At 42.7% G+C, this 26,325-nt stretch overlaps 1 protein-coding gene across 2 annotated transcripts; it reads left to right on the top strand.

Annotated features, from left to right (window-relative positions):
• YY1 (YY1 transcription factor) lies at positions 1–26,081 on the top strand. Of its 2 annotated transcripts, none has more exons than XM_063290320.1 (5): positions 1–1,015; positions 19,902–20,052; positions 21,379–21,439; positions 21,811–21,969; positions 24,887–26,081. In XM_063290320.1, the coding sequence occupies exons 1-5, from the start codon at positions 304–306 to the stop codon at positions 25,067–25,069; spliced, it is 1,266 nt and encodes a 421-aa protein (XP_063146390.1). In that variant the 5' UTR covers positions 1–303; the 3' UTR covers positions 25,070–26,081. The 2 variants fall into 2 exon arrangements, with proteins under 2 accessions (XP_063146390.1, XP_063146389.1); XM_063290319.1 differs by having other exon boundaries at positions 2–1,015; positions 19,890–20,052.
• Positions 26,082–26,325: the final 244 nt, after the last annotated feature.

The raw sequence follows: 26,325 nt of genomic DNA on the forward strand, positions 1-26,325 counted from the left end.
CGCGGCCTCCGCGGGTGTGGATGGCGGGTGAGGGAGAACTAGGGTGTCTGCATCTCTCGGCGGTAGTCTCGCGAGGCGGCGCAGGCGGGATTTGGCGGCGGCTGAGGCTGCTGCCTGCTTGCCTCCCTCCCACCCTCCTAACGAAGAACTGGTGGTGTTTGTGTGGAAGGGGGAGGAGGCGGCGGCGGAAGAGAAGGAAGGAAAGCGAGAGAAGGCTGAGCCCCACCGACGTCGGGCAGAGGAGCGGACCCGAGGCCCACTGCTAGGCTTGGGCCCGCCGCCGCCTTCGGCGGCTCAGCCACCATGGCCTCAGGAGATACCCTGTACATCGCCACAGACGGCTCGGAAATGCCCGCCGAGATCGTGGAGCTGCACGAGATCGAGGTAGAGACCATCCCAGTAGAGACCATTGAGACCACTGTGGTGGGCGGCGAGGAGGACGAGGACGACGACGAGGAGGATGAGTGTTGCGAGGACTGCGGCCCTCACCACCCGCCCCACCGCCGTCACCACCACCACCACCACCACCACCACCCACCCATGATCGCCTTGCAGCCGCTGGTCACCGACGGTGACCCGAGTGGCGGCGGAGTCGGGGCTGGCGGGGGCCAGCTCCATCTGCACCACCACCCGCACCACCAGGAGGTGATCCTAGTGCAGACCCGCGAGGAGGTAGTAGGAGGCGACGACTCGGACGGTTTGCGGGCCGATGACGGCTTCGAGGACCAGATTCTTATTCCGGTGCCGGCTCCGGCCGGCGAGGATGAGTACATCGAGCAGACTCTGGTCACCGTCGCGGCCGCGGGCAGTAAAGGCGGCTCGGGCGGAGGTTCCTCCTCTGGCGGCGGCCGGGTGAAGAAAGGCGGCGGGAGCGGCAAGAAGAGCAGTAAGAAGAGTTATCTGACGGGAGGCGGCGGCGGAGCCGAAGGGGGCGGCGGCGCCAGGAAATGGGAGCAGAAGCAGGTGCAGATCAAGACCCTGGAGGGAGAGTTTTCTGTCACCATGTGGGCCTCGGGTAAGTAGAGCGGCTGGGACGAGTCCGGCAGGTTGCGGCGGGGACTGGGGAAGGTCTGGGGAGCCCTGGACGGTGCCCGGCAGTCTTCTTCCCCCCGTTTTGTTTTGAAGGGAGGCCATGTTTGGATGTGTGTGATGGGCGCCGCCATGTTCATCTCGCCAGGGCAAGTATGGCGGCTTCCCCCGAAAAGATGGCGGGGTCTGCGCTGCTCCTGCCTGATTGCCCGGCTCCCTCCGGCGGGGGGGAAAAGGGAAAGAAAGATGGCGGCAGCCCCGCCAAGATGGCCGCTGCGAGAGGGAGAGGGGGGAGGGGACACCGCGCGCGCGCGCCCGACCGCCTTCCCTCCCTCCGTCCCTCCCTCCCTGCCTCCCTCCCTGATTCCTGGACTAGGCCGCAATGGCGTAGTTTCTGCAGTAGGAGGGAGGAGGGGGCAGGCGGGGGGCGGAGCAGGCGCGCGGCGACCTCGGCAGTGCGTTCCTTCGCCTTCCCTGCTCCGTTTCTTTATCGTTCGCTGGCGCTCTTCCCGCCAAGCCGCTTCAGTGCTCACAGCCTTTGCCTCTCCGGCGGTTGCCTTTTTTCAGCTGTCCTCGCAACTGAGTCCGATTTGATTTTATTTAACCACTGCTTGTTCTCGACATCTCTTGGCGCCCCCTTAAGGTTTTATCCAGCTGCTCCTTGCGGGCTTCCTCACAATACAGTTTCTTCTGCTTCTAGTTTTTCTTCTCAGCGCGCACGCTTCTTTTTTTTTTTCAAGTCATCTTCCTTTGGTTGCCCCTCCTAATGTCCTCTCCTTTCCCATCAGCGTTCTTGGCTTTGCGGCGGCTGCATCGCAGATTCCTCCTCATTTCCTTTTCCTCCTGGCATCTTCCTTTCTCTTTTCCCTCCCACCTTCCCTTCCTCAAACATTTGGATAGCATCTCTGTTTCTGGTCAAAATGAGGAGTAAGCTAAGGGGCTGAAGCCCATTGCGCTCATTCTCTGTTTTGGATGGATGGGTTATACTTTTAAAGCTGTCAGTACTTTGGGTAGTGTTAGAACAGCTCCTGGTTTCATTTTATTCCATTTGAACTCTTTACAAGAGGTAAAGTTGAAGCTGTATCCCATCCCCTGAGGGATGGGATGAGTATAGTTCTTATTTTCTTTTAACCCTTTAAATGACATATACTAGGTCTTTAACTATGGACTTCTAAAAGTATTCTAAAGTAGTTTTTGTTGCTATTATTGTTGCTTGCTGTTATCATCATCATCATCCACCTTCGGAGGAAAGAGACAGGTCCTCTACCTCTGCAGGTTGGTGTTTTGGTATTAGATCTTTGATTTGAGAGCTATTAATCCTTCTTTGTTTTTGCATATATGACACAGCAAGAATAATAGGATTGGTACTTCCTGTCCCAGACCCCAAACATGGCCCTTAAAAGCTCTTTCCAACAGTTTCAAAGGAATCACCATCATGTAATCAGATGGTTATGGTTGCTGCATGAATATTGGGGTAATAGTGGGAGAGTTGTAGAAACTCTGTAGGTTTTTAAAACTTAAATGACTTCCGGTAAAATACTTTTAAGTATATATAACTAAGGGTGACATTTAAAAAACAATAATTTGATTTAGCTTTATTGTCGTGACTCTTAGCTGTGTATATAAGGCACTGAATTCTCATACTCCCAAACGAAACACAAAACAAAAGAATTCAGCTTATCTAGTACAGGTTTCCTGCACTATTTTCTGATCACACTGTGCCTGCTGGATTGATTAGAATGTTTGTATACATTGCAGTGTTTTAAGTAATTTTAAAAAATCAATATTTGTTGAATAAACTTGAAATTCAATGGTTTTGTCTTATAGGTAATGTATAGTTTGAAAACTCAAAATGTAATGATTCCTAGTGTTGATATAATCCCTAGAATAGAATAATTAGTATGATTGTTGGTAAGGGAAAAAACCTGTTCTCCCCTTTTGAAATTCATAGGTTTCTGAAGATGCCTATGTCCTTACTAGATTATATAAAATAAACTGTTCTAGCAGTTTTGCATCAGTAATATTACCATCTGGGAGGTCAAAAACCTTTGTGGCTTGCATTTCCTTTATGCTCTAGCTTTGTGTTGCATAGAAACTAGTAATAGTTGTATGTATGGCTAAGTGAGATTGCTTACTTGAGGGCAAAAACTGATAATTTACAAGACATATTAGTTGCCCATAGAAAATAAATGTCAGTGCTGTTTGGTTATTTAATCATTCATTCAATTTGTATGAGCACCCATCTCAGCAAGTGACTCTGGGCTGTGAACAATCTTAAAATAAATTTAAAATTCTCATCAGAAACACAAAAATTATCATACACAGCAGCCAAGGAAGATACCGCTATTGCTGGTTGTAGTACAACCAAGAGACAGAACCCTTCACACCCTCGGGGCCCCAGTCCTGTGCACAGAACCAGGCCTTTAGTGCTTTGTGAAAGATCAGCAGGGTCAGGGCCATCCTAATCTCTGGAGGGAGAATGCTCCATAGGGTAGGTCCTACAGCAGAAAAGACATGCCACCTCAGCTCTCCCTGCCAGCATTCCCTGGCTGATGGGACCTGGAGCATGCCCATCCTGCTAGACCAGATGGGTAGAAACAACTTGGAAAAGTTGTTCCCTTGGGTAACACGGTCCCAAACTATGAAAGGCTTTAAAGGTGACAACGAGCACCTTGAGTTGCACCCAAAAACATACTAGAAACCAATGCAGCTCATGGAGTTGTTACATGTGCTGAGTAACCGGTACCATTTACCACCTGTGTGCCTGCATTGTGTACCAGTTGAAGCTGCCAGATCAGCCTTTCTCACTTTTTGACCCTGGAGGAACCCTTGAAATATTTTTTAGGCCTTGAGGAACCCTGTACATTCAGGCCCTGTACATAGGCCAGAAGTTACAAAATTATTCATTTCATGTGTAGGCCTGTATATATGCATTAACAGTGTTCTTAAACTACAAATAAAGAATGAAATTTACCTCTTTAATGTAAAGCTGCCCAAATTTGAAATAATTTTTTAAATACATTGTGATCTCCCAGGGAACCCCTAGTGACCTGTCGTGGAACCCTAGGATTCCACGGAACCGTGATTGAGAAACCCTGTTCCAAATGCTCCTCAAGGGCAGCCTCTTGTGAAGTGTATTGCAGTAGTCCAGATGGGAGGTCACTTGGGGAGTGACAATGAGCAGAGCCTCCGGGGCCAGGAGCTCCATTGAGCCCAAAGGTTTTACTGAGTAAACATAAATAGAAGTGTATTGTTTAATTAGTTAAGTTTTGATTGTATTGAAATAAGTTGGCTAAATTATCACTCAAATCCTGTTGATTTAAGTGGGAACTAAGTTTAGTCTGAATCCAGCTTAATAGGTTTGATAAATTATCATGAATCAGCTTTATACACAGAAAATGAAATAATGGAAACCAGACTACTTATTTTAAAAATTAATGGTTTATTAAATATAATTGAGATATATACCAAAGTATTGCATAATTTTCACTTGGCGCAATACTGGATTTTTATCTTGCCCCAAATTGTTCTAAGTTTGAATGGATCCTAAAACTCATCAAAAGAATATTTCACAGAACTGCAAATATTGCTTTGCCTTCTGATTGAATGTATAGAGTAGAATGTATACACAACTATGAACCTTTTCTTTTCCATGTAATGTAAAGATAGGAGTCTTTGATGTGTGAAAAAATGTTTTCTGGATACACAATATATAGAAATAGTTAAATCTTATGCACTGCTGTTTCTGAGAGATTTTTCCCATTGGATAAAGGGCTTGTCCCCTTCTATTTGGATTTAATTTTTTAACTGTTCCCATGATTGGTAGAAACTGTAAATGGTGTAATAGTAATTTCTGTATTATCAGTTTAATTGCTGTATTGTTACATTCTCAAATAATTACATTGAGTGAGTCACAGAAATTAAGTTAATATTCAGAATACATAATCATAATTGTAAAATGTGTGCCATCTGCTGCAGGTTTTGCTGCATGTTCATAAGCAGATTCTAGTATCTGTGTGTTGAAGCTTTCCTCAATCTTTCAGATGTTTAATACAACTCCTATAATTTCTAGTCAGCATAGCTAATATGTCTGTAGAATACTTGTTGTGGTATAGAGAATTATAAACCTAGATACTGTGTACAGGTAGTCCTCTACTTACGACGACATTTGGGACCAGAATTTCCATCACTAAGCAATGCAGTCATAAAGCACAATCCCTGCAGTCCCAGTTGCTGCTGTTAACTGAATCTCATGGTCATTAGGTGAGGCAACTCCCTGCTGGCATCCCACAGCCAATGTTGGTGGGGAAGCCAGTAGGAAGTTGCAAGTCCAGGGCCGGCAGGCAGGTAAGTGGCTGCTGCCAGGTGAGGGGAGTGTGGGGGTGGGTTGGGAGGGTGTGCAGGGGTGCACGGCAGGGTGGGAGAGGTGCTGCATGGGATGAGGAAGACGCACGGGGGTGCAAGAGAGGCGCCAGTTGGGGAGAGCGTGTGGCTCGCACAAGAGGTGCTGCATGGGTTGGTAGTGGGCATGGCAGTGTGCAAGAGACACTGTAGGTTGGGGAGGGTGCACGGCAGTGCATAAGCGGTCAATGCGGTGCGAGTGCAGAGGGGCTGGGGAGGGTGCGTGGGTGAGGGAGATATGCGACCTTCCCTGCTGTCCTTCCCATTGACTTTCTGTGGAAGCTGGCACGAAGTTTGCAAATGGTGATCACTTGATCATAGGGTGCTTGGCAACTGGTAATAGAGCCAGTTTGGTCTAGTGTTTAAGGTTCTGGACTAGAAACCAGGAGTCTGTGAGTTCTAGTCCCGCCTTAGGCATGAAAGCTGGCTGGGTGACCTTGGGCTAGTCACTTTCTCTCAGCCCAACTTGGTGCAATGTAGACTAGCTGCCTCGTGGTGCACCCCAGGCAACGTGACTTGTCACGGCTAAATAGTTTACACATCTGGCTGCTGGACCTCACAAGGATTTCCCAGCAAGAAAAAGCAGCATGAACACCAAACTGCTATGCTATACGATTAAAAAAAAAAAAAAGGTAATAAATGGCAATCATGTGCTGGGACAGCTGTATCTCCAAGGACCAGTTGTAACCGCATTTGTTCAGCACTGTTGTAACGTTGAACAGTCACTGAATGATTGTAAGCCAAGGACTACCTGTAGAAAGAATTGAGTTTGTTAAAAGTCCAAGAACAAGCACAATGTGTGATTGTGCTTTGAATTTGTTCTGAGCTCAGTGTAGTCTTTACTTAGTACTGATTCTGCATATGTTGCTACCTTCTGTGTTCTCTAATGTTAATACTGTGAAATAACCATGAACAACGGTATTCAATTACAGGGTTGGTGTCTGAAATATATTAGATTTTATTTTTTTTGTTGTTTATTCGTTTAGTCGCTTCCGACTCTTTGTGACTTCATGGACCAGCCCACGCCAGAGCTTCTTGTCGGTCGTCAACACCCCCAGCTCCCCCAGGGACGAGTCCGTCACCTCTAGAATATCATCCATCCATCTTGCCCTTGGTCGGCCCCTCTTCCTTTTGCCTTCCACTCTCCCTAGCATCAGCATCTTCTCCAGGGTGTCCTGTCTTCTCATTATGTGGCCAAAGTATTTCAGTTTTGCCTTTAATATCATTCCCTCAAGTGAGCAGTCTGGCTTTATTTCCTGGAGGATGGACTGGTTGGATCTTCTTGCAGTCCAAGGCACTCTCAGAATTTTCCTCCAACACCACAGTTCAAAAGCATCGATCTTCCTTCGCTCAGCCTTCCTTATGGTCCAGCTCTCGCAGCCATATGTTACTACAGGGAACACCATTGCTTTAACTATGCGGGCCTTTGTTGTCAGTGTGATGTCTCTGCTCTTAACTATTTTATCGAGATTTGTCATTGCTCTTCTTCCAAGGATTAAGCGTCTTCTGATTTCCTGACTGCAGTCAGCATCTGCAGTAATCTTTGCACCTAGGAATACAAAGTCTTTCACTGCTTCTACATTTTCTCCCTCTATTTGCCAGTTATCAATCAAGCTGGTTGCCATAATCTTGGTTTTTTTGAGGTTTAGCTGCAAACCAGCTTTTGCACTTTCTTCTTTCACCTTCATCATAAGGCTCCTCAGTTCCTCTTCACTTTCAGCCATCAAAGTGGTATCATCTGCATATCTGAGATTGTTAATGTTTCTTCCAGAGATTGTAACTCCAGCCTTGGATTCCTCAAGGCCAGCTTGTCGCATGATGTGTTCTGCATACAAGTTGAATAGGTAGGGTGAGAGTATACAGCCCTGCCATACTCCTTTCCCAATCTTAAACCAGTCTGTTGTTCCGTGGTCTGTTCTTACTGTTGCTACTTGGTCGTTATACAGATTCTTCAGGAGGCATACAAGATGACTTGGTATCCCCATACCACTAAGAACTTGCCACAATTTGTTATGGTCCACACAGTCAAAGGCTTTAGAATAGTCAATAAAACAGAAATAGATGTTTTTCTGAAACTCCCTGGCTTTTCCCATTATCCAGCGGATATTGGCAATTTGGTCTCTAGTTCCTCTGCCTTTTCTAAACCCAGCTTGTACGTCTGGCAATTCTCGCTCCATGAACTGCTGAAGTCTACCTTGCAGGATCTTGAGCATTACCTTACTGGCATGTGAAATGAGTGCCACTGTTCGATAGTTTGAACATTCTTTAGTGTTTCCCTTTTTTGGTATGGGGATATAAGTTGATTTTTTCCAGTCTGATGGCCATTCTTGTATTTTCCAAATTTGCTGGCATATAGCATGCATTACCTTGACAGCATCATCTTGCAAGATTTTGAACAGTTCAGCTGGGATGCCGTCGTCTCCTGTTGCCTTGTTATTAGCAATGCTTCTTAAGGCCCACTCAACCTCACTCTTCAGGATGTCTGGCTCTAGCTCACCGACCACACTGTCAAAGCTATCCCCGATATTGTTATCCTTCCTATACAGGTCTTCTGTATATTCTTGCCACCTTTTCTTGATCTCTTCTTCTTGCCATCTTTGTTTTTGATCATACCCATTTTTGCCTGGAATTTACCTCCAATGTTTCTAATTTTCTGGAAGAGGTCTCTTGTCCTTCCTATTCTATTGTCTTCTTCCACTTCCGCGCATTGCTTGTTTAAAAATAATTCCTTATCTCTTCTGGCTAACCTCTGGAATTTTGCATTTAATTGGGCATATCTCCCCCTATCACTGTTGCCTTTTGCTTTCCTTCTTTCTTGGGCTACTTCTAGTGTCTCAGCAGACAGCCATTTTGCCTTCTTGGTTTTCTCTTTCTTTGGGATGTATTTTGTTGCCGCCTCCTGAACAATGCTGCCAACTTCTGTCCAGAGTTCTTCCGGGACCCTATCTACTAAGTCCAGTCCCTTAAATCTATTCTTCACCTCCACTGCATATTCCTTAGGAATATTAGTGAGCTCATATCTAGCTGATCTGTGGGTCTTCCCTAATCTCTTTAGTCTGATCCTAAATTGTGCAAGAAGAAGTTCGTGATCTGAACTACAGTCAGCTCCAGGCCTTGTTTTTACCGACTGTACAGATGTCCGCCACCTTTGGCTGCAAAGGATGTAATCAATCTGATTTCGGTGTTGTCCATCTGGTGAAGTCCATGTATAAAGCCGTCTCTTAGGTTGTTGGAAGAGAGTGTTTGTTATGCAGAGTGAATTGTCTTGGCAAAATTCTATCAGCCTGTGTCCTGCTTCGTTTTGTTCTCCCAGGCCATACTTACCTCTAATTCCAGGTGTCAATTGACTGCCCACCTTAGCATTCCAGTCTCCTGTGATGAAAATAACATCTCTTTTAGGCGTGTTGTCCAGTAGGTGCTGCAGATCCTCATAGAACTGCTCTACTTCAGCTTCTTCAGCATTTGTGGTTGGGGCGTATATTTGGATCACTGTGATGTTAGATGGCTTGCCCTGAATTCGAATTGAGATCATTCTATCATTTTTTGGGTTGTATCCAAGCACTGCTTTAGCCACTTTACTATTAATTATGAAGGCTACTCCATTTCTTCTGTGGTCCTCTTGTCCGCAGTAGTAGATCTGGTGGTCATTTGATGTGAAGTGGCCCATTCCAGTCCATTTCAGTTCACTGACGCCCAGAATGTCTATCTTTAATCTTGACATCTCACCAATAACCACATCCAATTTGCCCTGGCTCATAGATCTTACATTCCAGGTTCCGATGGTGTGTTGATCCTTAGAACATCAGATTCGCCGTTCACCACCAGCACCGTCGGCCGCTAGCCGTCCTTTCGGCTTTGAGCTAGCTGCGTCATCATGTCTGGGGCTAGTTGAGCTCATCCTCTGTTCCTCCCCAGTAGCATTTTGACCATCTTCCGACCTGGGGGTCTCATCTTCCGATGGTATACCGACATATCTCTGGTTGTACTGATCCATTGAGTTTTCACGGCAAGAATACTGGGGTGGGTTGCCATTACCTTCCCCAGGGATCGCATTTAGTCTGACCTCTCTGTCATGACCTTCCCGTCTTGGGTGGCCCTTCACGGTTTAGCTCATGGCATCATTGAGGTGCTCAAGCTCCAGCACCACGACAAGGTAACGATCCTTTGCTGAAGATTAGATTTTATATAAGTAACTATTTTATTTGTTATGGAAAAATTTCCCCTTTTCCATTTATAGTTGGTAATACAAGACATAAACCACAAACCTTTATTTTATGATTCCCTCCCCACTGTCTTTCCGTCAGGTCATTGATTTGTTAAATTCTGTGTCTTGCTTATTAAACCATTTGCAAGTACCCATTTCACTATTACTAACTTCTGATATGAATCAGTTGTCTGATCTGTTTATGATCAGCTTCTCTAAACTGTTCCTTTTACAGTTGTATGTTATAGACCATTAGGTTACTGGTGTATTTACAATAGTGGTATGATTGAATACTTAATGCTATTGTAATGGTGGCATTAAAATGATTGTGCTCAGTTCATGAACATTAAAATAAATTTTTACTAGGATGCAAAGAAATAGTTTTGATGTGCCAGAATATTACGTTTCCTTACTGTGGAGCGTGCAGGAGTCTTGCTCTGTACTTTCTGTTTGGTCATACTCTTATCCTAGTAATGTGGCTTAGTTGGGAGCGTTCATGCTCCTAATTTGAGGGTTACCAGGCTCTGAATAGGAGCACTGTTCAGCTCTTAGAGTTAGGACAGATTGCTCAAGTTCACCCCTTGGTGTTCTGGACCTTCCCAAATTTCCTGGTTTTATATGTTACACTAAGCTAGGATTTTAAAATGATCATTTGTTGAACACGCTATAGTGACCTGTTATACAGGTAGTGCTCAATGACCACAATTGAGACCGGCAACTCTGTTGCTAAATGATGCAGTCATTAAGTGAAACATCATGTGACTGCACCCAACTTACGGTGTCAGTTCCATTGTGGTTATTGTCATGAGCCATGATGGTGAGCAGGAGGGGGCCCCTATCCAGAGGGGAAAACGCATGCGTAGTAGTGAGGAGTTGAGCAGCCATTCAAAGAGACACAGAACAGACCTGCCTTGACTTTTGGGGTTTATCTGTCTGGGTTTTCCCACACTTTTTCAGTTTGTTAGGATTTTCTGTCTAATGTAGTAGTAATAAACACTAGAGGCCTATTCCTCGTCTCAGCGTGGTTCCTGACTGTTAGGACAGTTACTAAGTGAATCACCCGCAGTCATTGAGTGTAATGTCATGCAACTGCAACTTGCGACTTACTGCCAGCTTCCGCATTGACTTTGCTTGTCAGAAGCCAGCTCTGAAGGTCACAAATGGTGATTATGTGGCTGCTGGATGCTGCAACCATCATAAGTTCGAGGATCAGTCATAAACCTACTTTTTCAGTGCTGTGGTAAGTTTGAATGGTCACTAAGCAGGGCAGTCATTAAGTGAGGACTAGCTGTTTCAAATAAAATCTTTATTAGGGTCATAGATCAGATACACCTTTTTTTGTGTAAAAGGTGGATTCACCACACTAAGTCAAATATATATGCAACATCTTGTCGCTTGGTATTATATATTATATTGTATTAATAATGTCACTAGTGTAGGGAGGTTCATAAGTAGGTATCAGCTTTGAACCTGAATAATGTTGGATTTTGCTAGAATATATTAACTACTCTGCAGTAAACATTGCAACTTTTGGATACCCAGATAGTCAAATCATTATAATTTATGTATCTGTCAGATACCATAACTATTTCCTGATCTTCTGTGTATATATTTCATAGACCCAGGTTTTGTGATTTGGATGCCAAATAGATTGCAACTTTGTTGGTAACCAGTTAGACTTTGTACAATTGCATTTATGTTTACCTTGCCTAAGCTTGTGGCACTGAAGGTCCTAAAGCCAAATTTGTCCATCCCATTTGTGCATGTAGGACAATACATAGATTTGTTGTGAAAAAATCTTGTGAGATTAATGTGTGATTGTTAGTTGGTTGACTGCGTTAACTTCTTTAGTAGATACAGGAATGCTGTGAACATAATATATCTTGATTTCAGAGGAACATCTGATAAAGTACCCATAATATAGTGATTAGTGAGCTACTTAACTGTGGCCAAATGCCTTGACAATTAAGTTGAAATAAAAATGACATGAAGACTATATTCAAAAGAGTGGTTAGCGATGTCTCATCATTTGCAGAGTGGTGTGAAGTAGAAGGCCATGAATGCAGTCTTAGGTCCTGTATCCTTTAATTATTTTATCAGTGACATTGATGAAGAGGTAGAGGAAATACACTAGAAGTATAGATGACACAAATTTGGTATTTTGTAATGAAAGGCTTAAAGGGACAATGAAATTTAATAAAGAAATGCAATGTCATTCATTAAAAAAAATGCATTCATTCAATTATCCAGAAAGGGGATTGGCTCCCATTCATTGGATATATTCTACCAGAAGTGTGATAGCCATCTGCCAGAAATTCTTTCATTTGAATTCCTGCACTTAGAGTCAGGACCAGAAATATTGGAACAAGGGTAACTGTTTTGGCATTTTGGCACCACATTGAAGTTGAAAGGAAACGCACCCAGATGGGAGTGAAGTCAGGACTTTCAGCTGTAGTTCAAGGGCATTGACAAAAGTGGGGCACTAACCATTCAGGAAGTACAGCCAGTGGCATACACACACTCCCATCGTTGGTGGCTCATAAGTAATGGAACAAATGACTGACAAGCAGCTACATGGCCAAGTGTGACCTGTTTCCTGGGTGCCCTATGATCAAGCAAGCAAATAAAAGGCTGGAGGTGGTTCTGAGTGTTAGATTTGCATTTGGTAGCTGTTCACTGGAACTCTCAACATGAGGTCCATAGAGGTGTCCATGCGAGTGAAGGAGGCCATCCTTAGGCTGAGAAAACAAACCCATCAGAGAGAGAGCGCAAAAACATTGGGAGTGGCCAATACAACAGTTTGGGACATCCTGAAAAAGAAGGAATTAAGCAGCAAGCTCAGCAACAGCAAAAGGCCTAGAAGACTATGGAAGACAACTAAAGTAGATGACTGCAGAATTCTGCTCATGGTGAAGAGGAACCTTTTCACAACATCTAGCCAGGTCAAGAACACTCTGGAGGAGGTAGGCATGTCATTAACATCTACAGTCGAGGCAGCTTTATGAATGAAAATACAGAGGCTTCACAACAAAGTGCAAACCACTGGTAATGCTCAAGAACAGAAAGGCCAGATTAGACTTGGCCAGCAAACACCTAAAAGCCTGCCCAGTTCTGGAATAAGATTCTTTGTACTGATGAAACCCAGATTAATTTGCACCAGAATGATGGGAAGAGAAAAGTATGGAGAAAGAAAGGGACATCTCATGATCCAAAGCATACCACATCATCTGTCAAACATGGTGGCATGGGCATGTATGGTTGCTAATGGAACCGGGTCACTGGTGTTTATTGATGACCTGACTACTGATAAAAGCAGCAGGATGAATTCTGAAGTGTATAGCGCTATACTTATACATTCAGCCAAATGCTGCCAAACTGATAGGGTGTGACTTCATATTGCAGATGGATAATGACCCAAAACATACAGCAAAAGCTACCCAAGAGTTTCTCTCAAGGCAAAGAAGTGGGATGTTCTTCAATGGCCAAGTCAGTCACCTGATCTCAACCCAATAGAGCATGCTTTCCACTTACTGAAGACAAGACTGAAGACCCACAAACAAGCAGCAGCTGAAGGCAGCTGCAGTAAAGGCCTGGCAAAGCATCTCAAGGGAAGAAACTCAGCATTTGGTCATGTCCATGGGTTTCAGACTTCAGGCAGTCATTGACTGCAAAGGATTTTCATCCAGGTATTAAAGGCGATCCTTATGTCTGTAATGATGTTGGTTTGCTCCATTACTTATGAGCCGCCAATGGTGTGTGTGTGTGTATGCCACTGGCTGTACTTCCTGAATGGTTAGTGCCCCGCTTTTGTCAACCCCCTTGAATTACAGCTGAAAGTCCTGAATTCGCTCCCATCTGGATGTGTTTCCTTTCAACTTCAGTGTGGTGGTGTGCAGAGGCCAAATGCCAAAACCGTTATCCTTGTTCCAATATTTCTGGTCCTGACTGTAGCAGGTTGAACTTCATGGGCTAAATAGCCTCACCTGCCTAATTTTTTAAATGCATCTGGGCCCACAGACCACCAAACTAACATTGTACTAGTATTTACATTTATGCATCCATAATGGCACCCTAGCTAGCAGTTCGAAAACACGCAAATGTGAGTAGATTAATAGGTACCGCTTCGGCGGGCAGGTAACAGCGTTCCGTGTAGTCATGCCGGCCACATGACCACGGAACTGTCTACGGACAAACACTGACTCTTCGGCTTTGAAACGGGGATGAGCACTGCCCCCTAGAGTCGGACACGACTGGACTTAATGTCAAGGGAAACCTTTACCTTTACCTAATGGCACTTGCAACATTTTCGTCAGAAATATAATAGTGCATGCCTATATGTGCCTCTTCATTAGTTGCCTGCAAGTTATAGCAAAGCACAACATAGAGGAAATCTATATGCCACCGTCTACCAATATGAATTTTACCTCACAACTTCTACATAGTACAAAGTTAAACTTAACATCTGTCTTCAAATTTGAATGCATGTTTACTTAGCTGTTTGCTGCATTTCCTGGATGAAATGGATTATTTGAACCTCTTTCAGTCAGGATTCAGGCCTGTGTATGGGATTGAAATGGCATTGGTCATGCTTTTAGATGATCTCTGGAGAGAGTGGGATGGGGGTGGTGCATCCATCCTCACTCTGCTTGACCTCTCAGCAGCCTTGAATACCATCTACTATGGCCTGGCTCTGTGGATTGGGGGTGGGCAGCACTGTGTTGTGCTGATTCTCTTCCTTTCTCTGAGGTCGATACCAGTTGGTGGTGATGGGGAGAGATCCTGACCTTGGCCCTTACAATGTGGGGTGCCACAGGCTTTAGTACTCTCTCTTCTCTTATTTAATATCTGCCTGAAGCCTCTGGGTGAGCTTTTCTGTTGCCATGGGGTGAGGCATCATCAGTACGCTGATAATACCTAAGTATATATCTCTGCCTCTGGCAAATTAAGCAGTACTGTTGATGTTTTATCCAGGTACCTGGAGGCTGTGGTGGTTTAGATGGGAAACAACTGGCTTCAACTGAATCCTGGCAAGACTGAGTGGCTATGGGCTTTTGGACCCGCTGGTCCTGGGACTCACTCACTCACTCACTCTATCAAATTTGTCACTGCCCATCTCCCCCCACTGGAGGGACTCTGGGCAGTTTACAACAGAATACTCACTAAAACAATAGATATGTAATTTTTATAAGGCATCTCATATATCAGTAGTATAAATAAAAGTAAAGTCCAGATGGCTGTGATCTTGTTCAGTCTTTGCGTGGAAAGGGTACTTCAAGGCACTAGCCAACCCCAGGCATGACTGTTCTCCTCCCCACCTCAGGCCAGGTGGCAGAGCCGTGTCTTCGAGTTTCTCCGAAAGGCCAGGAGTGATGGGGCTAGCCTCGCCTCCGGGGGCAAGATGTTCCAGGGGCGGGGTGTTACTGCAGAGAAGGCCCGCCTCCTGGACCCCGCCAGATGGAATTCTCTTACCGACAGGGTCCTCAGCATACCCTCTCCCCCTATCACTGTTGCCTTTTGCTTTCCTTCTTTCTTGGGCTACTTCTAGTGTCTCAGCAGACAGCCATTTTGCCTTCTTGGTTTTCTCTTTCTTTGGGATGTATTTTGTTGCCGCCTCCTGAACAATGCTGCCAACTTCTGTCCAGAGTTCTTCTGGGACCCTATCTACTAAGTCCAGTCCCTTAAATCTATTCTTCACCTCCACTGCATATTCCTTAGGAATATTAGTGAGCTCATATCTAGCTGATCTGTGGATCTTCCCTAATCTCTTGAGTCTGATCCTAAATTGTGCAAGAAGAAGTTCGTGATCGGAACTACAGTCAGCTCCAGGTCTTGTTTTTACCGACTGTACAGATGTCCGCCACCTTTGGCTGCAAAGGATGTAGTCAATCTGATTTCGGTGTTGTCCATCTGGTGAAGTCCATGTATAAAGCCGTCTCCTAGGTTGTTGGAAGAGAGTGTTTGTTATGCAGAGTGAATTGTCTTGGCAAAATTCTATCAGCCTATGTCCTGCTTCGTTTTGTTCTCCCAGGCCATACTTACCTGTAATTCCAGGTGTTATTTGACTGCCCATCTTAGCATTCCAGTCTCCTGTGATGAAAATAACATCTCTTTTAGGCGTGTTGTCCAGTAGGTGCTGCAGATCCTCATAGAACTGCTCTACTTCAGCTTCTTCAGCATTTGTGGTTGGGGTGTATATTTGGATCACTGTGATGTTAGATGCCTGCCCTGAATTCGAATTGAGATCATTCTATCGTTTTTTGGATTGTATCCAAGCACTGCTTTCGCCACTTTACTATTAATTATGAAGGCTACTCCATTTCTTAGGGACGCGGTGGCTCTGCGGGTTAAACCGCTGAGCTGCTGAGCTTGCCGATCGGAAGGTCGGCGGTTTGAATCCGCGTGACGGGGTGAGCTCCCGTTGCTAGTCCCAGCTCCTGCTCACCTAGCAGTTCGAAAACATGCAAATGTGAGTAGATTAATAGGTACCGCTTCGGCGGGAAGTTAACAGCGTTCCGTGTAGTCATGCTGGCCACATGACCACGGAGGGGTCTACGGACAACGCTGGCTCAGCGGCTTAGAAACAGAGATGAGCACCGCCCCCTAGAGTCGGATACGACTGGACTTTACGTCAAGGGAAACCTTTACCTTTACTTTACTCCATTTCTTCTGTGGTCCTCTTGTCCACAGTAGTAGATCTGGTGGTCATTTGATGTGAAGTGGCCCATTCCAGTCCATTTCAGTTCACTGATGCCCAGAATGTCTATCTTTAATCTTGACATCTCACCAATAACCACATCCAATTTGCCCTGGCTCATAGATCTTACATTCCAGGTTCCAATGGTGTGTTGATCCTTAGAACATCGGATTCGCCGTTCACCACCAGCACCGTCGGCTGCTAGCCTTCCTTTCGGCTTTGAGCTAGCTGCGTCATCACGTCTGGGGCTAGTTGAACTCATCCTCTGTTCCTCCCCGGTAGCATTTTGACCATCTTCCGACCTGGGGGGGGTCTCATATTTTGATGGTATACCGACATATCTCTGGTTGTACTGATCCATTTAGTTTTCACGGCAAGAATACTGGGGTGGGTTGCCATTACCTTCCCCAGGGATCACATTTAGTCTGACCTCTCTGTCATGACCTTCCCGTCTTGGGTGGCCCTTCACGGTTTAGCTCATGGCATCATTGAGGTGCTCAAGCTCCAGCACCACAACAAGGTAACGATCCTTTGCTGAAGATCAGAATAATAAAATACAATAAAAATGCTATAAATAGAAATAAAAATAAAGAATAAAAATCCAAGCGATGAAACATCTAAAACAGTCCAAGTGTGGGAGGAGTGGTCTATAACAACCATCCCCATGTAACTCTATTCCCCTCTCCACCCCAAGCGACGCGGCAGAACCAGGTCTTCAGACTCCGCCGAAAGGCCAGGAGCGATGGGGCCAATCTCACTTCCAGGGGCAGCATGTTCCACAGGGCAGGAGCTACTGCGGAGAAGGCCCGCTTCCTGGACCCCGCCAGATGAGATTCTTTCACAGATGGGGTCCGTAGCATGCCCTCTCCACACGATTGGGTGGGACAGGTTGATGTAATGGGGAAGAGGCGGTCCCTCAGGTAACCTGGCCCCATGCCATGTAGGGCTTTAAAGGTGATAACCAACACCTTGAATTGGACCCGGAAGCAAACTGGTACTCAATGCAGCTCGCGCAGCAATGGTGTTACATGTGCCCTTCTGGGGGCACCAAAAACAGCTCGCGCAGCTGCATTCTGGACCAGCTGAAGCTTCCGGATACTTTTCAAGGGTAGCCCCATGTAGAGCGCATTGCAGTAGTCTATCTGAGAGATAACAAGGGCAGGAGTGACTGTTCGAAGGGCCTCCTGGTCCAGGAAGGGGCATAACTGGTGCACAGCACGTAGCTGCACAAAGGCTCTCCTGGCCATGGCTGCCACCTGCTCTTTGAGCAGGAGCCGTGAGTCCAGGAGGACCCCCAAGTTACGCACCGGGTCTGTCTGGGGCAGTGCAACCCCATCCAGAACCAGAGATGTTACTGTCCCAGATACAGAAGAACCATTAACCCACAGCCACTCGGTCTTACCAGGGTTCAGTTGAAGCCTGTTGTTCCCCATCCAGGCCCCCACAGCACCCAGACACTCAGGGTGGTCATGGCATCACTTATTTCGCCCGGGATGGAGATATACAATTGAGTATCATCAGCATACTGATGATACCTCATCCCATGGTGACGGATGATCTCACCCAGTGGTTTCATGTAGATGTTAAAAAGGAGAGGGGAGAGTACTGATCCCTGTGGCACCCCACAAAGAAGGGGCCGCGGGGCCGATCTTTCCTCCCCTATCAACACCAACTGGGATCGGCCCTGGAGGAAGGAGGTGAACCAGCGTAAGACTACGCCGCCCACCCCCAACTCCCTGAGTCGCCCCAAAAGGATACCATGGTCGATGGTATCGAAAGCCGCTGAGAGATCAAGGAGAGCGAGGATGAATGCACTGCCTCCATCCCGCTCCCACCAGAGATCATCCATAAGTGCGACCAATGCCATTTCCATCCCATAACCGGGCCTGAAACCTGACTGAAAGGGGTCTAGATAATCTGTTTCCTCCAGGACCCTCTGGAACTGCAAAGCCACCACTTTCTCAACCACCTTCCCCAGAAAGGGGAGGTGGGAGACTGGACAAAAATTGTCGAGAACAGTAGGGTCCAGCGATGGGTTCTTGAGGAGGGGGTGTACCAACACCTCTTTAAAGGCCGCCGGAAACACCCCCTCTCCCAAGGATGTATTAACCCAACCACATGTGACCTCCCAGCCTGCTTTTACTAGCCAGGAGGGACACGGGTCTAGATGGCATGTGGTGGCATTTACTGTCCGTAGGATCCTGTCCACTTCCTCGGGTCCAACAGGATCAAACTGCTCCCAGATAACTGGGTAAGCCTGTTCCCCTGGTATCTCTCCAGATCACGCCTCACGCCTGGAGTCCAACTTGGAGTGGATCCGAGCGATTTTGTCCTGGAGATGCTCAGCAAATTCCTCTGTTTATTTGCACAATCATAATAGAAGAAAAGCGACTGTTTAAAATTAGTGGACTAAGTGAGTGCATAGTCATTGAGTCACAGCCAGTGTGAATAATGAAATCTTAATGGCACAAAACAAAGCTAGTAATGAAAGCAGTGATAACATGTTATTTGTTGGGCTTTGCACAGTGTTGTTCCATTAAAACTTTCATCCCATACTGCAAACTATTTTTCTTTATAAATTGTGGGTAGCATAGTAGGATTGTATTCATGACAAATTTATAAAGCTATCAAAATGCTGTGGTGGATCTTACAAGGTAATGAGCAGGGGGTCCTCTTATTGTTCCGTATGCCACAATATTATCTGTTTATACACACACACATTCATGTGCGCACCAAAGTTTGTAATTTGATTATCCTAGCATGACTGTTAAAAATAACATGTAAACTTGGAATTATTTGGCCGTCATTAAACTACTGCAGTCCTCATTGAGACAATTAACAATCAAAAATTCTTTGCCTGATCTTGCAGTATAAACTTCTCTGAGAATTTATTGGTGGAAAGCATTATATAAATTTGTTTATTAGGGAAAAAATGAACAACAGACTTGCAGTTTTGATAGTTAAAATAAAAATGGCCGGGGAAATTTTGTTCAAATATATTTTAAAAAGTTATTGCAACAGATTTTAGTTGGCCAGAATTGCAGTAAGTATGTGTGTCTTGTTTTATTTATATCTTGTCAGACTGGGGGTTCTGGTGTTAATTCCATAGCAGGCATTCATATAATTTTTCAAGTTGAGGGGGAAAACACTTGGTAAAAAAAATCAATAGCCGCTAATAGTCCTACTATGATTGATAAGATAAGATAAGATAAATACCAGAGATGGTAATGTAGAGATTATTGTGATAACTTACAAAAAGCTTTTCTGAAAAAAATGTCTCCCTTTAGTTGCAATGCATTTGAAAGAATTGTTAATGTATCAGATATTACATTTAATAATTCATAATGCACATGTGTTTAAGGAAATTAGTTTCTAAAAATGAATGAACAATATACTTAAGTATGATTTTTTTATACTTATTAAGTGTAAACTCTGTATTTTTGCCTAAAAATAGCTGAATTAGTTTCTTAGTACAAACTTGTCTAAGAAGCATTTTCCAGACAATCAGTGTTGTCCTTCGTGGATTTTAAATCAAAATTCAGTTTTCTCTAATCATTGCAGATGACAAAAAAGACATTGACCATGAGACTGTGGTGGAAGAACAGATCATTGGCGAGAACTCCCCTCCTGACTACTCGGAATACATGACGGGAAAGAAGTTGCCACCTGGAGGAATACCTGGTATTGACCTTTCTGATCCAAAACAATTGGCTGAATTTGCAAGGTAGGTGTTTAAAATCTGCTTTAGATTTTTTTTTTTAAATAATTGTTCCTATTTCTGGCAATATGTGATTTTTCTCGTCTCAGTTAAAATCACTGAATTGAGTCAATGCGGGGGTATAATTTCAGTGCAGGGATTTAATTAATCTCCTTGATGTTCACAGAGTGACTTACTATCAAGCAATCAGAATAGTTCACAGATGTTAGAAATTAATGTTTGCTGGCTGGATTTTGAAAGAAAGAACTGCTTGCCTTTCAATAATGAATAGAAACCACATCTGCCTTCAAAAAATACCAATGTTTCATAGATGACTGCAGCCCAAGAATGGGCTGGTTGTTGCAAATTAGTATACATACTTCAGTCCTCTGTGTCATGGTGCTGCTTTTTAGCTCTTATTTTCCTCTAAATTTATGAGGTCACAATCCTGAGATCACCATGGGCTCCCCATTTGGTAGGAATCTTGTCATATAGACTGTATTAGCTGGAGTATTCTGGGAGTTGGTCTAACATAACTGGAGGGCACCAAGTTGCAGAAACTTGCTACTGGCCGAAGAGACTAATCACACCCTTCTCAATCTCAAGTCCCTTTCTCTAAAAATTATCTTAAAACTCACTTAGTTGACTCATTTGTAACCTTCAAATGTCCATTGGTACAGAACTCAAAAGATAAACCTGTACTAAAAACATTGTCACTTTGTTTCTGGGGAAAATGCAATGGGCTCTGTGGCCGTATCCACATTACTGAAGAGAATGTATATTTCATACAATTGGGATCCACCTGAGGAGTTTGCCTGCAGTTACTGCAGAATAATTTCACAGCATAGCAACTTGGGTTCAAACCTTCTCCAGCTGCCCCAGTCTCAGATTGCACATCTGGTTGGGTGGGCACTTTGTTGTTGGCTTTTGAAAGGTCTCAAACTCACAGGCTTTTAATTATTTATTTTAATATATCTAATTTTTACTTCCACCAAGATACATTGGTGGTTAGTATTAAAACAAGTGTAACAAATTAGAAAGTGCTGCCTAGTTTCTTTTAAATCCACTTGCTAAGTAATCCTTTCTGCAATTAATTCTATGTCAGTCCTATTGTCTTCAAATTATATACTGTCCCTCTGGGTATATTTCTGAGTTTTTATCTGAGCCAAACTTGGCAGCTTTTTCTTCTCTCATAGAATCTGAATAGTAAATTGTTTAATTCCCTAATTAAAATAGCTCAGCCAATTAATCAAGAGGCAATTACAATATAGTATGGTGATTTATGACAGAAGGTACTTCTGATAATGTATTTGCTATTCAACAATCAGTGCTTGTTTTTTATTTTCTTGTAAGGATGAAGCCAAGAAAAATTAAAGAAGATGATGCTCCAAGAACGATAGCATGTCCTCATAAAGTGAGTGAAGCAATTTTGAGCAATTTATTTCAGTGAGAACCTTTTTAATATAGGAGTTTCATAAATGTTTTGCTTATGTGGTGGGCCGCCTTTGCTAAAACCTTGTAGTTTAAATTTCTCCTATGCTGCAGTATATAGGAGGTTCTGATTCTTGCTTTCAAGAGGTTTGTTTTTAGCAATCTCACTTCACACAGCATTAAATCATGTAGACTGCAGTGGCTGCACTTACACATTGCACTACACCAAAACCAAACCATATTTTGGTCCAGTATAATTGTAAGCCCAGTCAGTGTATACAGATTAAGATGATAATAATTCTGGTGTTTGGGCTTGCCTTGACAACTAAATAATTTACTTGTGTTATTTTGAAGGGCTGCACAAAGATGTTCAGGGATAATTCTGCCATGAGGAAGCATCTACATACTCATGGGCCTCGGGTACACGTCTGTGCAGAATGTGGCAAGGCCTTTGTTGAGAGCTCAAAGCTAAAGAGGCACCAATTAGTTCATACTGGAGAAAAACCCTTTCAGGTAACTATTTCAAATATTCTAAGTGAGACAATCCATTTATGACATTATCATGAGACTCTAGTTAGTTTCTCTTTGATGTGTGTTCTGTTTTTGTTTTATTTCTGAAACTTGATAAATTGTGTGACAGATAATGTCAGTTGGAGTCCTGGAAAGTCTTTTCCCTGCTCCCAAAATGAAATAAAAGGCGGTTAGTGAGAAGCCCATTTATATTTCACCTGATTGAGCCATAACTGAAAAGTGTTTTCTGTACTGCAGTATTTTGGATTAAGACAGTATTCTCTGTCTTAATTTGGTGCATATAAATTATATAAGACAACAACTTCATTAAAATTGTTAAAGTTAAACTGTTAACAAATTGGACCTTAAAAAAAATAGTTAAACTAATTCTTCCTAAGAATGCTTGAAATGCAAATAACTATTATCCCCTTTATCCCCTGCCCCCAAAATGGAAAAAGAATTCTAGATGTTGGCCACATTTCTGCACACGGCATCATTATTAATAACTTTAAAAAAATAGTTGGGAGAAGTAATAAGTAGCTGAAATAGACGAAATGCAATATTCTGAAAACTGTTTTTCCCTTTTCTGACATGCTGCATTTTGCCATTACAGGGCAGGGTTAGATGTTATGTGGGTCATACTGTCCAGTTTGCCAGATTAAGATACACAAACAAGACAACAGCCTAAACAATTACATATTTTTTAAATTTGTCTCCTCTCATATTCTTAGGATGTGCTTGTATGCAAACAGCTTTTCTTTAACAGGCATGATGAACAGAAACCTTAACAGTAGAGAAATCTATTCACAATCTTTTTTTTAGTTCCTTTTTAAAAAAGATGACTCTCTTTGAACTGCTGTTGTAGCTAGTAGGAGGACTAGTTTGCCATGACTATGTAAAGCAATCTTCCTTTTGCTGCCTTGGCCAAACAATCATCCATGCCTCCCTGGCAAAGGTTTCCCATGTTTACTTTGTAAAAATTGTCTAGGAAGGAGGGCTATGAATGAAACATTAAGAAGAAGCAACAGCTGCTCAAACTTGGATTTCACTGGCTAAAGTAGTCCTTTATTATATATCTCCCAAGACATTCATTGGATGTTTTATTCTTGATAAATATAGAAATTAACATTACAGCACATATTTATAGCCAGGACTGCATAAATATAACCCTAACCCTGAGATTGCAGTTAACAGCAGAAATAAATATGATTTTTTTCTCTTGGAAAAAAGTATGTTTGCAGCCACTAAAACTACAAGAAAAAAATTAGGTATTTATTGATAATTGGAGAAAATTAAAAGTGTGTTTTAATCAGTATGTTCTGGCTCCTGGCCATTTCTTCCATTAAAATATGCTTTCTTAAAAATTCAGATTGAGATACAAAGAAGCTACTTGAACACATTGACTTGTTTATGTACATAGGTCAGGGTTTCTCAACCAGAGTTCCATGGAACCCTAGGATTCCACAAGAGGTCTCTAGGGGTTCCTTGGGAGATCCCAGTTTATTTAAAACAATAGTTCAAATAAGGGCAATTTCACATTAAAAAGGTCAATTTCATTCTTTATTTTTAGTTTAAGAACACTGTTAATGTGTATATACAGGCCTACGCATGAAACGAATTAATAATTTTGTAACTTCTGGCCTATATTTGAGCCTGAATGTGCAGGGGTTCCCCGAGGCCTGAAAAATATTTCAAGGGTTCCTCCAGGGTCAAAAGGTTGAGAAAGGCTGACATAGGTGATGTTAGCTAGATGCATTTTTTCTGCTCTTTAAATGTGTGGCTTCCTGCTGTTATACCTTTTCCCCAGCCTGGTACTCTTTAAATATCCTGGAGTTTCTATTCCCAGACTTCCTGATCTGTATAATCATTAGCGGTATCTGAGAATTCTGGGAGATAACATTCAGATGTGGAAATGCTCATGATAATTTTCATGGTAATACCTTGTTAATTGTATATTAGTTACTGTTTTGTTTAAAGTGGTTTAAAATATGTCAAATTTCAGTTAATGTTTTCTAAATAACACCTGTAATACTTTGAATTCCCCAACTTAAATGCAGACCACCATCCATGTAATATGAGATAGTAGGTAAGATGAGGCTGATAAGATATCTATTAAGTAGTGCCTACTTTAGGTTGCAAAAAGAAGGAAATTCTCAATAGTTTATGAGTATTTTGACAAATTTATCTATTTATTCATTTATATTTTGAAAATGGGAGTTTGGGCAGAGCATCTTTGGAACCTTTGAGAACAGCTGTTTTGATCTAGTCTCTTTAGCCATACATCTGGGAATTCTTCAAATTGCAATTTCAATACATCTGGAGAATGCTAGGTTTGGGAAAGTTTTCATATTTGGAAGGCCAACCCTGCTGAGACCATCTCTGGATCGACAGTGGCCTCTGTCTTTCTAGGTTGCCCCTACTTTCTTGTTCAATTTATGATGCAATACTTTTGAGAACTTTCCCTTATCATTGTGTTTTCCTGTGGCTTTTTACTCTTTCCTTATGTTGATTTAAAGAGAATTAGTTTAATTTTGGAACTATATCACAGATTCTTTAAATTCTTTATATTTCTGCCTTACGGCAGCTTGCAACCATCAGGCTATAGAAAAATCTTACGGTGTAGATGTTTTGACTCAGATGAAGTATACCTGAAAAGGTTTTTAGGTAGATCTCTGAATTCTACAAAATTAGTACCATTATTGAGAAGACCCTGTAATCTCTCTGCAAAGAGGGCATACTTCTGTGCCTCTTTGCTGTGCAACAGCACAAGTGAACATTTCCAGTTTCAGTGGAACTCAATTATGAAGAACAGAGACCCAATTTGGAATTGTACAGAATAGAACCTTACTTGATGTAAATCTTATATTGCAAGTGATGATCTGTAAACAAGCTGCTAATGTCCTGTGTTTTCTTTCACCAGTGCACATTTGAAGGCTGTGGCAAACGCTTTTCACTGGACTTCAATTTACGCACACATGTGCGAATTCATACTGGAGACAGGCCCTATGTGTGCCCTTTTGATGGCTGTAATAAGAAGTTCGCTCAGTCAACTAATCTGAAATCTCACATCTTAACACATGCTAAGGCCAAAAACAACCAGTGAAACTGCAAGAAGAAAGCTCTTGAACTCAAAACATCTTTTACCTTACAGGAGAATGGTTGAAAATAAATAAGCTTCCCCCTTTGTATATTGTTTCTAGGAAAGAATTTAAAAAACAAAACAAAAAAAGAACCGTACATGCCTAAGGGACTTGTTTTTGATAAAGTAGCAAAATAAACTTTAAGGCAGCATTGCTACAATGCTCCATTTTGCTCTGTAATTTGGTTTCAAGAGCATGGTGTTTTTGTAAAGTGTGATCCTACCTGGAAGAGACAGACAATTCATGGACTTGCATCAAAGACAGTTCTTTCTACAAACAGTGCTAAAATTGGACTTTTCACATTGTTATAAATATGAAGCTCACCTGTTGCTTACAATTTTTTAATTTTGTATTTTCAAAGTGTGCATATTGTACACTTTTTGGGGATATGCTTAGTAATGCTATGTGTGATTTTTTTCTGGAGGTTGATAACTTTGCTTGCAGTAGATTTTCTTTAAAAGAATGGGCAGTTACTTGCATACTTCAAAAGTATTTTCCTGTAAAGATTAAAAAAAAGTTATATAGGTTTTGTTTGCTATCTTAAATTTTTTTTGGTTGTATTCTTTGATGTTAACACATTTTGTATAATTGTATCGTATAGCTGTAATGAAATCATGTAGTAACAAATATTAGATGTGATTTAATAGTGTTAATCAACTTAAACCCATTTTAGTCTCTTTTTTTGGGAAAAATACTGCCAGATACTGATGTTCCGTGTACTTTCTCTTTGCCTGTTCAATTAAGGAAAGTGGTGCTCAGTTGTAGAATGTATTGTACAGGCACTGACCTTTTAACAACACCTGATATGTACATCCCGTGTAATAGAGTGGGCAACAATAAAACAGTGCTCCTGAAGAAAGAATATGGCAGAAAATTATCTGTAAGCACAGCCTATTTTCTTCTGTTGTCCAAAACAAATTATAGTTCTTTAACCTCCCAGAAATTAGAAGATAAATAAAACTCAAGTTACCTTTACTTGTTTTTGCATTCAATCAGATTTTTTTAAATTTTAAAAATCTAAGTGTACTTGTCTTCTGCATAGCATTTCATTAAATCAGTATGGGGTTCTGGTTTTTGCAGATAGTATGAATTTTCCTGGAGTAAAAGTTCAAGTTTCACTGGGTTCCCTCCAGGATTATGTACTCAGACATTTGCTGTGGGATTTCCCATTCCTTTTCTTCTACTTTCAGCTTCCCAGATGTGCTCCATAGGGTCTGAG

Source organism: Candoia aspera, chromosome 1 (genome assembly GCF_035149785.1).
Source record: "Candoia aspera isolate rCanAsp1 chromosome 1, rCanAsp1.hap2, whole genome shotgun sequence".
NCBI classification, from domain to species: Eukaryota; Metazoa; Chordata; class Lepidosauria; order Squamata; family Boidae; genus Candoia; species Candoia aspera.

Excerpts from the sequence above, each read along its gene's own strand:
- YY1 (XM_063290319.1), top strand. The coding sequence starts at position 304 with ATGGCCTCAGGAGATACCCTGTACATCGCCACAGACGGCTCGGAAATG. Across the intron at positions 1,016-19,889 it reads TGTCACCATGTGGGCCTCGG|ATGACAAAAAAGACATTGAC; the intron begins GTAAGTAGAGCG and ends TAATCATTGCAG. Across the intron at positions 20,053-21,378 it reads CAATTGGCTGAATTTGCAAG|GATGAAGCCAAGAAAAATTA; the intron begins GTAGGTGTTTAA and ends TTTTCTTGTAAG.